The sequence below is a fragment of the Artemia franciscana genome, chromosome 3 (genome assembly GCF_032884065.1).
Source record: "Artemia franciscana chromosome 3, ASM3288406v1, whole genome shotgun sequence".
Classification (NCBI taxonomy): domain Eukaryota; kingdom Metazoa; phylum Arthropoda; class Branchiopoda; order Anostraca; family Artemiidae; genus Artemia; species Artemia franciscana.
In genome coordinates, this window is record NC_088865.1 from 21,348,721 (window position 1) to 21,363,379 (window position 14,659).

The 14,659-nt window shown below is 34.9% G+C and overlaps 1 protein-coding gene and 1 long non-coding RNA gene across 2 annotated transcripts in view; one reads left to right on the forward strand and one right to left on the reverse strand.

The window, feature by feature from the left end:
• LOC136025004 (uncharacterized) overlaps window positions 1-14,659 on the reverse strand; it is a 136,812-nt gene that overhangs the window by 98,687 nt on the left and 23,466 nt on the right. The window lies entirely within an intron of this gene.
• LOC136025002 (sulfide:quinone oxidoreductase, mitochondrial-like) overlaps window positions 1-14,659 on the forward strand; it is a 64,395-nt gene that overhangs the window by 25,285 nt on the left and 24,451 nt on the right. The window contains exons 4-5 of the mRNA XM_065700628.1: window positions 2,559-2,783; window positions 10,334-10,528. Of these exons, the coding sequence (XP_065556700.1) occupies window positions 2,559-2,783; window positions 10,334-10,528 (420 nt within the window). The remainder of the gene's footprint in view (window positions 1-2,558; window positions 2,784-10,333; window positions 10,529-14,659) is intronic.

The window sequence follows — 14,659 nt, forward strand, 5'->3', positions numbered from 1 at the left end:
GTAACCAAAAATAAATAATCAAAACAAAGTATACTACAACAAATTACCAAACAATAAAATTAATCTATCTTTATATACTACTAGCTGTTGGGGTGGCGCTTTGCACCACCCCAACACCTAGTTGGTGGGGGTGCTTCGCCCTCCCTGCGCGCGTAAGTCGTAACGCGCCATATTAGTTACGCGCCATTGTAGTTGTGTCCCTGTGTCCCACCTGTGAATATAGATAGATATATATATATATATATATGTTTTTAACTATGTAAAACTTGCGAATATACAACATTCTTCGCTGTCCCATTGTCTGTGCATATAAATAGATTGTCAGGTTTACCGACTCTTGAACATGCAACATATAATTGTCCATGGGAAAAACAATCCGTATTCAGATCTATACCTCATTATTCTAATGATTGCCCTTGAGCTTTGTTGATGATGATTGCTAATCGAACATTCCGTTTGTCCCCGTCGTCATTTATATATCCCCCCTGTGCCCCCTGGCGTCCCCGTTGTAGTTGTGTCGCGGTCGTCATTTATATTTCCTGTGTCCCGGTCGTCATTTGTGTCCCGGTGTCCCAGTCTGTAATTTCTCTTTGAGTGTCCCGGACAATTTTAGAATTATTTTGTTTTGTTAGATAAAAACAACTCACTGCGTCATTAAGCTTACTGGTTTGAACGCAATCAGTTATATAATGTTAGTAGGAAGGCCCAAAAACGAAAATTTGCATTTATTACAAATGACTTATCTCTATTTTAATAAGGGATTACAACAATTCAAAAACCTTAAAAAAGAAAACCAAAAGGTTCAAGCTTCGTACAAACATAGTTTAAAATCAGACTAGCTTCAGTAATCAAATATCTTTGAAAAGACTTCAATATGAAAAGATATTAAATTCCGTAAAGAGCAAAAAAACTGGCAATTGCAAAATTATGTGTATAATATATTAACAAGGGATTACAACAATTCAAACACTTTAAAACTATAAAACGTTTTTGAACGAAACCAGTTCTATAATGTTCGTAAGAAGGCCCGAAAAGCGAAAATTTGTAATTTGCACATATTTTGACAAGGGATTACATCAATTCAAAAACCTTAAAAAAGAAAATCAAAAGTTGAAACTTAGTAGAAATCGTTGTTAGATATCGGACTTACAGTAATAATCAAATATTTTTGGATGTGCCAGTAAAAAAAGACATTAAATAGCGTAAAGAGCAAAAAAACTGGTAATTACAAAAATATTTGTGTATTTGACGGTGCCTGAGCAATGATTTTAATGTTTTAATTGAAACTACAAAAATACCTGAAAATTTTTAAATTAGTTAGTTTTTTCGTTAGATAAATTCAAATCGCTACGTGATTAAGTTTACAGGTTTGAACGTAATCAATTATTTAACATCAGTAAGAAGTCCCAAAAAACGAGAATTTTCAATTGTTACAAATGGTGATTCTCTATTTTGACAAGGGATTACATCAATTCAGAAACCTTAAAAAAGAAAACCAAAAGGTTAAAGCTTAGTGCATTTTATTGTTAAAAATTGGACTAGCTGCAATAATCAAATGTCTTTAAAAAGAATTTAGTATTAAAAGATATTAAATTGCATAAAGAGCAAAGCACCTGTAATTACAAAAATATGTGCATACATTTAACAAGGGATTACAACAATTCAAAAACCTTAAAAAAGAAAACATTTTTTAAAGCAACGTGATTAAAAGAAGAAGTTTTTGTCCCACCACTTGGACAATTAAAAGAAACAAAGGTTCTGCGATATGTCTTTCATAATGACAAAAGACAAGCCGATGAAGAAGTTAAAGGTCCAATAAAAAAATATGATTTTACAAAGGCACTGCTTCTAATTTAACAAAAAAAACCTAAAAAAACTAAAAAACAAAAGAAAAAAAAGAAAAAAGGGGAAAAAAGGGAAAAAACTAAAAAGATAAAAAGTAAATAAAAAAAGAGAAAAAAAAACTAAAATAAAGGTCAAGGCCAATCATTAGAAAAATGCAGTATAGATCTGAATACGGATTGTTTTTCCCATGGACAATTATATGTTGCATGTTCAAGAGTCGGTAAACCTGACAATCTATTTATATGCACAGACAATGGGACAGCGAAGAATGTTGTATATCCACAAGTGTTATTTTTATTTATTTTTTTTTAGGGGGGGGGGGTTAGGGGGGTTATATATATATATATATATATATATATATATATATATATATATATATATATATATATATATATATATATATATATATATATATATATATATATATATATATATATATATAAGGAAAAAAAGAAAAAAAGGACAACAGGTATGTTGTGTACTATATATTCTTTTTGGAGGGGGATTATGCTTTACCGAGACTCCTGCTGCTAAGCTGTTTATTATTTATTTTTAGTGTTTATGATTCTGTGTCATCCTAGTATCCAAGATTATCAGTCGCTAGTTAAGAATATATGGTTATTAGGGCTATTGGGCCATGTGTCCCTCCTCCCTGGACAAGCGATTTTCTCCTACCCCCCTATTACTAGTATTTATTATTGCCATAATTCCAGACTCATTATTATCAGCCAATGTGGACCTTAGTTGGAGGAGGCATGAAATCACTCAAAGACTCTTCTAAACCGATGTCACAAGTTCTGCCTAAAAATGCAGTTTGGATCAAGGACAGTGTTGCTTCTTTTGAGCCTAGAGAAAATGTTGTGAGTCTTCGTAATGGTGAAAAAGTTCAATATGAATATCTAGTTGTGGCCCTTGGAATGAAACTCGAGTATAACAAAGTGAGCACTAGATCCCTTATGTATGATCATTCTTATTCTTTCTTATTCTATTTGAACTTTTAGTCGAAGTTCCTATGACACAATAAATTCTCCAATAATATTAGCCAATTTTAAAATCCCATGCTAGGAATGAGCCAAATTACCGTGCTGTTTTTAGAAGAAATATTTTAATCTTCCTTTTCCACATCGCACGTATTGAAATTCATCTTCTTCCTTTTGCCTTGCAAAATGTCCGTCTATGTAGTGGTTAAAAGCAAAATCACAGTTTCAATTCGTTTTGGCTTCAATTAATATATCAATAAATTGAGTAAATGCATCTGGGTCACGACGTAAAAGTTTCATACAATAGTCCGATGATGGAGACTCATTTCTAATTATACCGTTAAGTATTCTTTCAGAAAATATTTTTCTTTGAAAAGATAACTCTAGGAAATTATCATCTAGAATTGAACATTTTTCCAGTTTTACTAGATTCTGTATGATTTTTTGCTTTTCAAACCCAGTCATTCTTAATCCTGACACTTACTATGGATTATAGACTAACATTAAATCCCGTTAGTAACAAACCTATTATTTCTTTATAGATTGATTTATGATTTAATGAATGTGTCCGTGGCATTGGTGCTAGTAACATTGTTTTTCATTAGTTCACATTTAATTACCTTGCAGATAATGTGCTAGTGCCATTTTATTTTACTTGCGATTTCTCTGTCTGTTACCACATTGTTTTTACATAAGTAATAGTTTTGGCATCTAGACAAGTTATGTTGCATGACACTGCAGGGGTACATTTGCCTTCTATTTAGTTTTCGTTAAATGATAATTGTAGAAGGTTGGTGATAAGATCTATCAACGGGTAACGTTTTACCATCAGGAGGAAGTTGGCCTTCTTCAAGAACTAAAAGTTTTAGGTTTGCGTTCTCTTTCAAGACTAACTTCTCTGGAGATTTTACTCTCGCATATCCACCTCTAAAACACTTGGATTTTCTCGGTACTCCGAAAAAAAATTAATTCCTTACTTTCATAACAAAGCATGCATTCATCTTTAATTAGATCGCCATTAGCATTTGTTTCATAATTTAAATATTTATCTTTGTCAGCATTCATTGCCACGACAACTTTATCATGTGCACACTTCTTGGAATATTCCATTTTCACTTTTTAAAACAAGATGTAGATGTTTATCCTTCCGATGCAGAAATAATACTGAAGCGAATTCAACAGGGTACGCAAGATTATGTCACCCTCAACCCCAATTACGTAACAGACATATGTATCGCTTACAAAACATTCCCTATGACGTAACAAACACTCGCTGGCTGTTGCTGGAAGGACGGGATGGGGCTCCCTTTAAAATCATTATGGCAATACCACTGACACTATGTGTATCCAGGTCATCAGAATTTTCTGTCTGCAATATCTTGAAAAGGGCCTGAGGGATGATATTGAAACTTTTGTGTACTGTTGACAGGTAAGGAGGATGGGCGAGTAGACTTTAAATGTTGTGTCCGAGAGAAGGAAAAGGGGATAGACATTTTTTTCACTGATCCACCAAAATTCTCTTGTACTACAAGCTACTATTAGAGCTATAAAATGTGTATAGGTAAGTTTTAAGGTAAATCAAAACACTATTTTCTGCCAGGTTAACAAAACTGTGTATCTGCAATGTCTTGGGAACAGTTTGGAGTATCAAGTTAAAACTTTCATAGAATGTTGAGGGGCGCCAATTCGACTTTGAGCTACGACTTGGGGAGTGAGGGTGGAACTAAATAAAAAGCCACTATGTGAATCGAGGCTATCAAAATATCACACCTATTGTATTTAGGAACGGCTTGAGGATGGAGTTGAAAGTCTTAGGTAGCGTAAAAGAAATAGGGAGGCTAATCCAAAGCTGCGGTCTGGGAGTGGCTAAGACTGTTATTTATCTCAGTGGTTCCCAACCTTTTTCGGTCCGCGTACCCCTAGTCAAGGCCCAAAAAGTTTGCGTACCCCTTTCTTGAGAATCGTTGGTTTACTTTTTTCTTAACTAAAATCAGATTTTCAAAAACACGAGATTTATTGTCCAATATGACGGTGCTTAAATGTACGTACAAAATCAATGAGAAACTTGAGGCTGCTTTTTTGCTAAAATATTATCAAATCTTGGCTCGATGTCACTAACGGCAATTATAAGGTCATTTTGTACACTCAGTCTGTTTCTGTGTTTGGTTTTGATCAATGACATTGCCGAAAATGACACTTCACAAAGGTAAGTGGATCCGAATGGTAACAAAGCAGACATGGCGATTTCACTTAGTTCCTTGTATTCTCCTTTCACCTCCAGCCAAAACTGGGAAACAGTTACATTTTGGAATTTCAGTTCTAAGGCGCGATCACTGGCAAGTTCGATCAGATTCTCTGTAAGCTTGTCACTAAGACCGGAGCTTGAGGTCACGTCTTCAACAAATGGATTTTGGATCCAATCCTGCGTTCTATCTTGGTTCATAATCGATGGGAAATATGACACAAGTTCATCTCGCAACTTTGTCAGATGCTCCCGAATACAATCACAGATTGTGTTGAGGTTATCAATTTCACTATCGTCCGCAAACTTGTCAAGGGTCGGGAAGACACTAACGCTGTTTCTTTGAACCTTTTTAAGCCAGAACTCCAATTTCTTGATGAAAGCACACATCTTCGAATTCAGGGAGAGTTCGTCCGTCCGGAAACCTTGCATTGACAGATTCAAGTCATTCAGTTTGTCGAAAATATCCGCAAGATAGGCCAGCCTGCAGACCCAGTCCTGGTTTTCAAAAAGTGAACTGAATGCGGATTTTTGCTCCAGAAGAAACATATGAACTTCTTGTCGAAGCTCGAAAAGTCTGTTTAAAATCTTCCCACGAGACAACCAGCGAACTTCTGTGTGCAGAAGTAAATGTTGATATTCTGAACCCATCTCTTGGCACAGCAACTTGAACATTCTTGAGTTCAGTGGTCGGGCTTTGATGAAGTTGATCACTTTTACAGCCTCGTTGAGGGTCTCGTGCAGATGTGCGTTCATCCTTTTCGATGCAAGAGCTTGCCTGTGAATGATGCAGTGCAACCACTTCACCTTTGGATTTTTCTTCCTTATCCAGGCCATGAGCCCATTATTCTTCCCTGTTAGGGCGGCAGCTCCATCACTGCAAACTGATAGACACCAGTCCCACAAGATGCCCCCTTCTGCGAAGAATTTGTCAATCACCTTGAATAGTTCTTCTCCTGTTGTTCTTGACTGTAGGTTTTGACAAAACAGAATATTTTCTCTTATGTCAGAACAGTCTTGATATCGAACAAAGACGATCACCTGGGCTTCACCTGACACATCCGTGCTTTCGTCAAGCTTCTTCGTCAACTTTATTTGCTCAATAACCTGCATGACAATATCGCTTGCAATGTCTTCTATCCTTCTTGAAATGGTATTGTTCGACACAGGTATAGACTGAAGGGCAGTAGCAGTTTTCCTGTCAAACATTATTTCACTGACTTTCACTAGTGCTGGTAATATCAGACATTCGGCGATGGTGTGCGGTTTTTTCTATTTCGCAACTAAATATGAAACAGCATACGAAGCCCGGAGAGCCTTTAAAGAAACTGATGCCACTTTTGCAATTTCCAAACAGTTACTAGCGAATGCTTCTTGTTTACGCTTGAAAAACTCTATGGGCTTACCGACATGAGAAGGGTGCACAGTGCTGAGATGCCGGTTCATATGCGCAGATTTCATGGAACTGTTGGCCAAGACTTGACCACAAAGAACGCATTGTGCATTCACTGGATCAGACTTTGTCGCACTAAAATCCGAGCCCTAGGTATTCTGACAAATATCGACGCACTTTGACCGATGATTCGTCATATTTCTTCTTCTTAGGTGCAGGTTCAGAGTTTTGGGTACCATCATTCGGCTTCTTGTTATTCCTGATCAGGAATCTATCCATCTTTGTTTGCAACCACAATTCACGAACTTCGTGTTTCAACAGATGACAAGATACTGAACTCGCTGAGTTTAAATCGAGACCTTACGGCTATGGAGAAAAATTAGCGGGTTACTGAAAGCGAAAGTTTTGAAAATAAGTCTGAAATTACGTACAATGGGTTATGTTATCTGATTTTAAGGGAAATGTTGGAACTGAGTCAGAAACAAGTTTTAAAGATGTAAACTAAATTAATTTTGGGACCTTCGCGTACCCCCTGCGAGGGTTTCGCGTACCCCCTGGGGTACGCGTACCACCGGTTGGGAACCACTGATTTAGCTGATCCTCCTAAATGTTTTCGCAGTTTAATTCCCTATGTGAATTATACTTTTTTCACGTTTAAGTAACGATGTAAATGAAGAGACGTTATGCAATGCGAAATTATCAAAATATCGCATCTGCAAAATCTCGGGAACTACTTAGAGTATCTGGTTAAAACCTTACAGGAGTAAAGAGTGGGAAAAGGACAACGTATTTTTACTTGGAGGAGAGTGAAGAGGAAGGAGCTTCAATTTTTTTGATCTACCTAAACGTTTTGCACTGTAAGCCCCTGTGGGAGCCAAAATCTATTCACAGTGAAGTATCGAGGTAATCCAAAAGACATTGTATGTTGTCAGGTGATCAATATGAGGTTAGGAATGGTTTTGGGGGTCAAGTTCAGATTTTAAGGGTTTTTGGGAGCAAATGGACTTATTACCCTTGGTTTCTGAAGAGGAGCATACAGAGGGAAATATTTAAAGATCGCGGCTTCCAATGTATTTAAAAGGTTTGGCACTATGAGGCTGTGTTGCACTAGTATTGATTCCCGATGAAGTAACGATGTAAAAGAATAGCAGCCGCTCGTATCCAGATTATCTAAACAGAGTATCTGCACTATCTTAGCTTCATCTTGGGCCATCGGTTTGAAATTTTCGAAGAGTTCTGGAGGGCCAAGTGACCTTATGGCTTGACCTAGGGGGAGACCGAAGGCCAATAAAAATAATCTTTTTATCTAGACTATCAAAATGACATATCCGAAACATCTTGGGATCAACATTTGAGCATGGATATGAAGCTTTTAGCATGTTGGGGGGGAGCAAGGGAATTTCAAATTTCATGTTCAATTAGAGTGGATGTGGGGGCCAAAAAATATGTTTTTCTTGTTTTCCTAAAGTTTTGGTATTACTAGCCCCAGAGTAACTATGAATCTATTTACGGTGAGGTATTGGGGTAAAATAAAAGGCAATTTATTCATCTAGGGCATCAAAATAGCGTATCCGTAATATATTGGAAACGTCGGGGTGGATAGAGTTAAAACTTTCAGGAAATGTCTAAATATGGCAAAGGGAATCAAAATGTATTGTGTCCAGACAAGGGGATAAGAATACAAAAATATTTCTACTCCTTGATTTGTCTGAAAAAAAAAGGCTATAATTTATTTCTTAAAACCTCAAAACTTATATAATAAGCTATAGAATCAAGGAAAAAATTGAAAAAGTTTGTTCCTCCCAAAAATGGCCAAAACTTTTCTTCCCACTCATACTCCTTATGTTCAGCCGAGCTACTTAACTTTAAATATTTTTTTTATCATTCCAACCCTAAAGACTTAAAGATCCGGGATGCACAAAAACAGGGCCATAAATTTCTCTTCGCTGATAAATTTTGCATCTCCAATCGCTTTGGTAATGAGAATTCATAAGTTTATTGGCCAGGTGGGCCCAGTGCCGAAAAAAAAGTCTTTGATAGGTTTTTACATTACAATGCATATAGAGAGGGCTAGATAGATAAAAAAAAAACTGAAATATTGCAGAGAATGGTTTTATTAATATGTGACCTGAAACTAGGCCATGAAATTCTCTTCTCTCAGATTGGCTTAGGGGACATATAGACCGAGACAAGGAGACCTCAATAAAGACAGAAAGTATGGGGGAAAATATTGTATTGATTCAATATGTCAAAAATTGGTACAAATTTAATTTGCTATTAACTTAATTTGCTGTTAATTTCATCCGCTATTAACTTACTGGTTATGTATTCTTGTCCAAACTTGCCAAAAAGGAAGGAATTATTGAAAATAGGGTCTAATAATGTTTTCTTCCAATCGATTTGTATCTTTCAGGATAGGAATAATTAGGGACCGAATAATTAGTTTTGGAAGAAAAACGTTTTGATACAGATCCATAGCGTGACAAAATCGAATTCTTGTTTTCCTCATTTACTTTAAATTTTCAGGCGATGTAGGACACTTCAAATAAAATTTTATGATCAAGGGAAGCTCAGTTGAGACAAAAATAAATCTGTACTGATTCGCGACGTTTTTTTTTCTTCTTCTTCTTTTTGTCGCAACAAAGCAGAATTCTTTTTAAAAGACGACTTTGGCATTTATTTATTCAAACAAACAAGTTGTTACGAAAAAAATATATTATGAAAAGATTGTTTTGGTAAAATGATTATATTATTTTGGTAAAATCATTTAAACATTGACTAGTATTTTTTTTTTTAACAAAAAACAGAACTGTTCTTTATAAATGACCGCATTTATTTAAACAAACAAATTATTACAATAAATTATAATATAAAAAGATTTTTTCATACAGTCTTGGACTAAGATGTGTATATATTGAAAATGCTGGAAAATTCAAGATATTTTAGGGGAGGAATAAATTTTATCCAAAATGAACAGAAATTAAACTGAATAGTCACATCAAACATAATAACAGATGCTTTTATAGACGAATAAATTAATACTAAAACAATAAGGAATTAAATGAATAATCAAGGCAAACTTAAAATGAATCAAAATTGTTCGACGATAGGGGTACTATCTCCTAAATATTTTAAAGACCAGAGCACCATTTATGCTTTATTGCAATTATTAGACATTAAAAAAAAATTATTGAAGAATCAAGACATTGGAAAATCGGAAATTTCTAGAACTTCCAGGAATTAGTCATACTAGTCAGTCTACCTTCATTAGTTCTTTCCAGTAATCTTGATTATTATGTTGATTTTTTCTAATGTTTGGACAAATAAAAATGCTTTATTAAATATACACATGGTTCACAGGAAAATGGAAGCAGCACTTGGCTGTTAGAGGGTTTAAAGGGGCGAGAGTCACTACTATTATTTTTAAATCTTGATAAGCCTCATGATATATTTTTTGTCGTTCTGTTGTTGTTGATATCACGACAGATACAAAACTCATTGATTGAAATCCAAATTACTTTAATTCAAAATTTAGCAAAGTGCTTGTTTTAGGTTTAACATAACTCTTTGCTTTTCTCTGAAAAAAATTTTTTTTCATTTTTTTTTATTTTATTATTAATTACTAGTGTATGATGCTTGTCTATTCATTAGAGTTGCAATGGCCGATAATAATATCACTTCTTTTAAATTAATGGTACATGCCAAAATGTTTATAACAACCGGGTTGTTTGAGAGGCTAGTATTGGCTCTTCAAGTAGAAGATGTGGTTTCCATTGCCTAATTGTAAATCATGACATATTAAGCTGAGGAGATATTATTTTAAAATACTCGAGACATTTTCCATGCTCTAGCTTGACATTGCTTCCTTTCCAGATCGAAGGTTTGCCAGAAGCATTTGAAACGCCAGGCGTCTGCTCAAACTATTCTGCAAATTACGTGGATAAAACATTTCGTTCACTAAAAGACTTCAAAGGAGGAAATGCTATCTTTACGTTCCCTAACACCCTGATCAAATGCCCTGGAGCACCACAAAAAATAATGTATATAGCGGATGAATATATGAGGAAGGTTAGTAATTCTGTATTATGCCTCAAACTTAAGCTAGTCTTTAGCCGCCTCATGCTCAAACTCAGCCTTGGGGAGGGGAGAGGGGCCTTGGGATTCCTTTTAGTCTAGCAATAAATTACTTGTGCTCCTATGAATAGCCGTTGCCCTATGGAAATGCTGACGCTGCATGGCGCTTAATTGATGTTTTCGGATCTGCAAGGCTTGAAAAATAGCATGAAAAACTGGTTTTTAACGTAGAATTTCCAGGTATGTTAATTCCTGCCAACAAGGATTAGTTCTTAAGATTTATCCTGAATATGTGCGGGCTAAAATACTGCAAATGGAGCATGAGGACCTCGGTATTAAAATGGAGTAAAATCATTTCTTAGTAAAATCAAGACCGTAAAATCAGTAAAATCAAGACCGTGCTATCTTTCCGTAATAAATGTTGAAGGAAAAAAATTGCTAGATCCTGCTTAGAAAATTTCCATATTTTGGACTGTCTTATTTCCCTCTGCTTGGAATTTGGAATTGGTGAGCAATTGTTTGTGAGGTTAGTAATTTGTGAGGTTAGTAGTTTGATACAAGTTAAAATTTTCGCTCTAGATTCTTTTATTTTCATTTGAATATTTGTGCATTTTCTCATTGACATTTTTGGCTTGGTTTTATCAGAGTATATAATATCTATTAAGTTTTTTATCGTATATTTGCTAAGAAAGTTGAGGAAGTATATTTTTGTCAGTTTCTAAGAACGGTTGCCATAGACTAGCTGATGCTACATACTTTTTTAATTATTTATGTCTTAAAGTTTCAGCGTATTAATCAGGGAAATTATTATATTACTTTTTGAGCTCTCTTAAACTATCTAAGCTGCTTTTAGAAGAGAGGTTCCTAACTGGGGTGTGGCAATATTCCTGTTGGTTTAAGAAAATATTTTTAGGACTACAAAGAAGCGACGTTTAAGGTGATTTTAAGTTAAGTATCAACTAAATTGCCAAACATGCAATATATACAAAGTAGTTTCTCTGTGGCTTCATATTTAGTGATTCAAGGGGATCTTGGCTTGTAAAGAAGTTACACCCCCCCCCCTATTTAGAGTAACAATTATAAACTTCACTAGGCCTTTGAATGTGTCTATTTTCAGGTGTGCCAAAAAGTTGTCAAGCTTCTACTTACACATCAACCTTGAAATTATGTTAAGATTTTTGTTTTCGAATGAATGTAAATAGCAACGCTAAAGACAAAACAAAAACGCAATTATTGTATATGATTAAATAAAAAAATCTAGTTTTTTTAACTGAAAGTAAGGAGTGACATTAAAACTTAAAACGAACAGAAATTACTCCGTGTATGAAAGGGGCTGTTCCCTTCTCAATCCCCACTCTTTACGCTAATGTTTGACTCTTTCTCTAAATTCTACTTTATTAAACTGTAAAAAAATTTAGCGTAAAGAGTGGGGCATTGAGAAGTGAACAGCCCCTTTCATACACGGAGTAATTTCTGTTCGTTTTAAGTTTTAATGTTGCTCCTTACTTTCAGTTAAAAAAACTAGTTTTTTTATTTAATGTCTGAAAGTTTTTGAATTAATGCATGTTTGATTTTGGCTCTCCGCACTTAATTATTAAAATGAAGTTTGTATATTAATTCTTTTTTTGGCTAAATGGTTTTCTCTTAGTTTTGATAAGACGATTTTGAGAAAAAAGGGGTAGGGTAGGAGGCCTAGTTGCCCTCCAATTTTTTGTTACTTTAAAAGACAACTAGAACTTTTAATTTTTAACGAACGTTTTTATTAGTAAAAAATATACGTATTTTAGAATTAAAGAATTAACTTACGTAACGAACTTTTATATTCTTATATTTTTATTATGTATATGAGGGGATTTGTTCCCTCGTTAATACCTCAATCTAAACACTAAAGCTTAAATTTTGTCCCAACTCTTTAAGAATGACCCCTGAATCAAAAAGACCGTAAAATGAATAGTTGAAATTACTAAAAGTACTTTAGCGTAAAAAGCGAGGTATTTAGGAGGATACAAACCCCTCATATGCGTAATAATCTCTGTTCAGTTTTAAGTTTTAATGCTACTCCTTACTTTCAGTTGAAAAAACGTTTTCATATTTATTTTTCATGTTTTTTTTTGTAATAATGCTAGAAAATCCAGCGCCCCCTTCATTGAATTTCTCTTCCCCCATTGCATATTCCTTCAAGGAAAGATCCTTCCACATAGCCCCTTCACCTCAATCCCCCCAAACTAAAATAACCCCCCTGAAAGACTTCTGTACACTTCCCAATAACCATTACTGTATGTAAACACTGGTCAAAGTTTGTAACTTGCAGCCCCTCCCCTGGGGACTGTGGGGGAGTAAGTCATCCCAAAGACATAGTTATTATGGTTTTCAACTATGCTGAACAAAATGGCTATCTCAAAATGTTGATCCGTTGACTTTGGGATTAAAATGAGCTTGAGAGGGGGCCTAGGTACCCTCCAATTCTTTGGTCACTTAAAAAGGGCACTTTTCATTTCCGTTAGAATAAGCCCTCTTGCGACATTCTAGGACCACTCGGTCGATATGATGACCCCTGGCAAAAAAAAATAATGATAAAAAAAATATATATAAACACGCACCCGTCTTCTAGCATCGGTCTTCTAGCAAAAAATACGAAGTTCCACTTTTTTGTAGATAGGAGCTTGAAAATTTTACAGTAGGGTACTCTGATACGCTGAATGCGATGGTGTGATTCGTTAAGATTCTATAACTTTTGGGGGGTGTTTCCCCCCATTTTCCAAAATAAGGCAAATTTTCTCAGGCTCGTAACTTTTGATGACAGACTAAATTTGATGAAACTTATATATTTAAAATTAGCATAAAAATCCGATTCTTTTGGTGTACTTTTTAGTATCAAAATTCCGTTTTTTAGAGTTTCGTTTACTATTGAGCCGGGTCACTCCTTACTACAGTTCGTTACCAGGAAAACTATTTGAAAACGGGGTTCTATTCTGTCCCCCCCCCTTCCCACTATTTATGCTAAGTTTGATTAGTGCTTAACTGACTACATTTATAGTTCAATATCCATAGTCAGCCTGCGTTTGCCATTTTTGTAATGTCTTTATCTCGTTGCTCTTGCATAAGAGAGTTCATTCTTCTGTAACTTAGAAAAAATGTCAACTTTGTGGGAAGGGTGAGAGGCTGGTGGAGTAGCAGCCCCTTATTATATATAAAATACTTATTTTATGGAAAAAGTTGTCTATATTAATATATGTTCATTTTTTATTGACATAGTCTTTTTCATGGAAAAAATAATATTTCATATCTGTTCAGTGTTTTTCTATAAGAAACCATAGTAAGGGATCCTCTTGGTATGTTGGAGAAAATTTTTCAAGTTTTTAATCCTGACACAAACAGTATTTTCTAATTTAATGATATAGCTTTTGAAGTTGACCTAAAAAATTAAACTTAATGTCATTCCCAAAGATTCTATCTATGCTGTTTGACAACCTGGATCCACCTACACCCTGTTATTTATCTAAATTGTAAGAGCAGAAGTAGTAATAGTAGTATCCCAATGGTTAAAATTTTGTAAATATAAAGCTTCAAAATTTATTTAAAGCAACATTTAGTTTTAAAGCACGATGAGTCAGTTGCATAATTGTGCTCCTTTGAAAGTTTCAATGGTAATCCTAGCTATTATAGAGTGGTGCTGCCTATAATATTGCTTATATGTCCTTTTGAACACCTTGCATTCTCTTAGCCTCATGAGTTACAGTAAATGTAGTGGTAGTATTAAAAGTATACGTATAGTGCCTTCTGGCTAGTTCAAAATCCCCCACAACTTACCCTTAAAGATCTAAATGAATAATATAAGTTGTTTTTCATATTTGTCGCCATTCTGAAAGTCCACTTACTCATAGTTTGTTTTGATTTAGTTCAACATCCGCCTAAATATTCCTTAAAAGCTTCAGATCAATACCAATAGCTTGTGCACTAATAATAGTTGCGTCAGCATTAGTCGCAATATGCACATATCACTTTTGGTTTCTTCAAAATCCCCTTCAACACACGCTAAAAGTTTCAGGTAAATACATATCATCAACCGTTCATGAAGCATTTCTGATGTGCCCGCTTGACAACCTGTGTGGACATAGCGTGTTT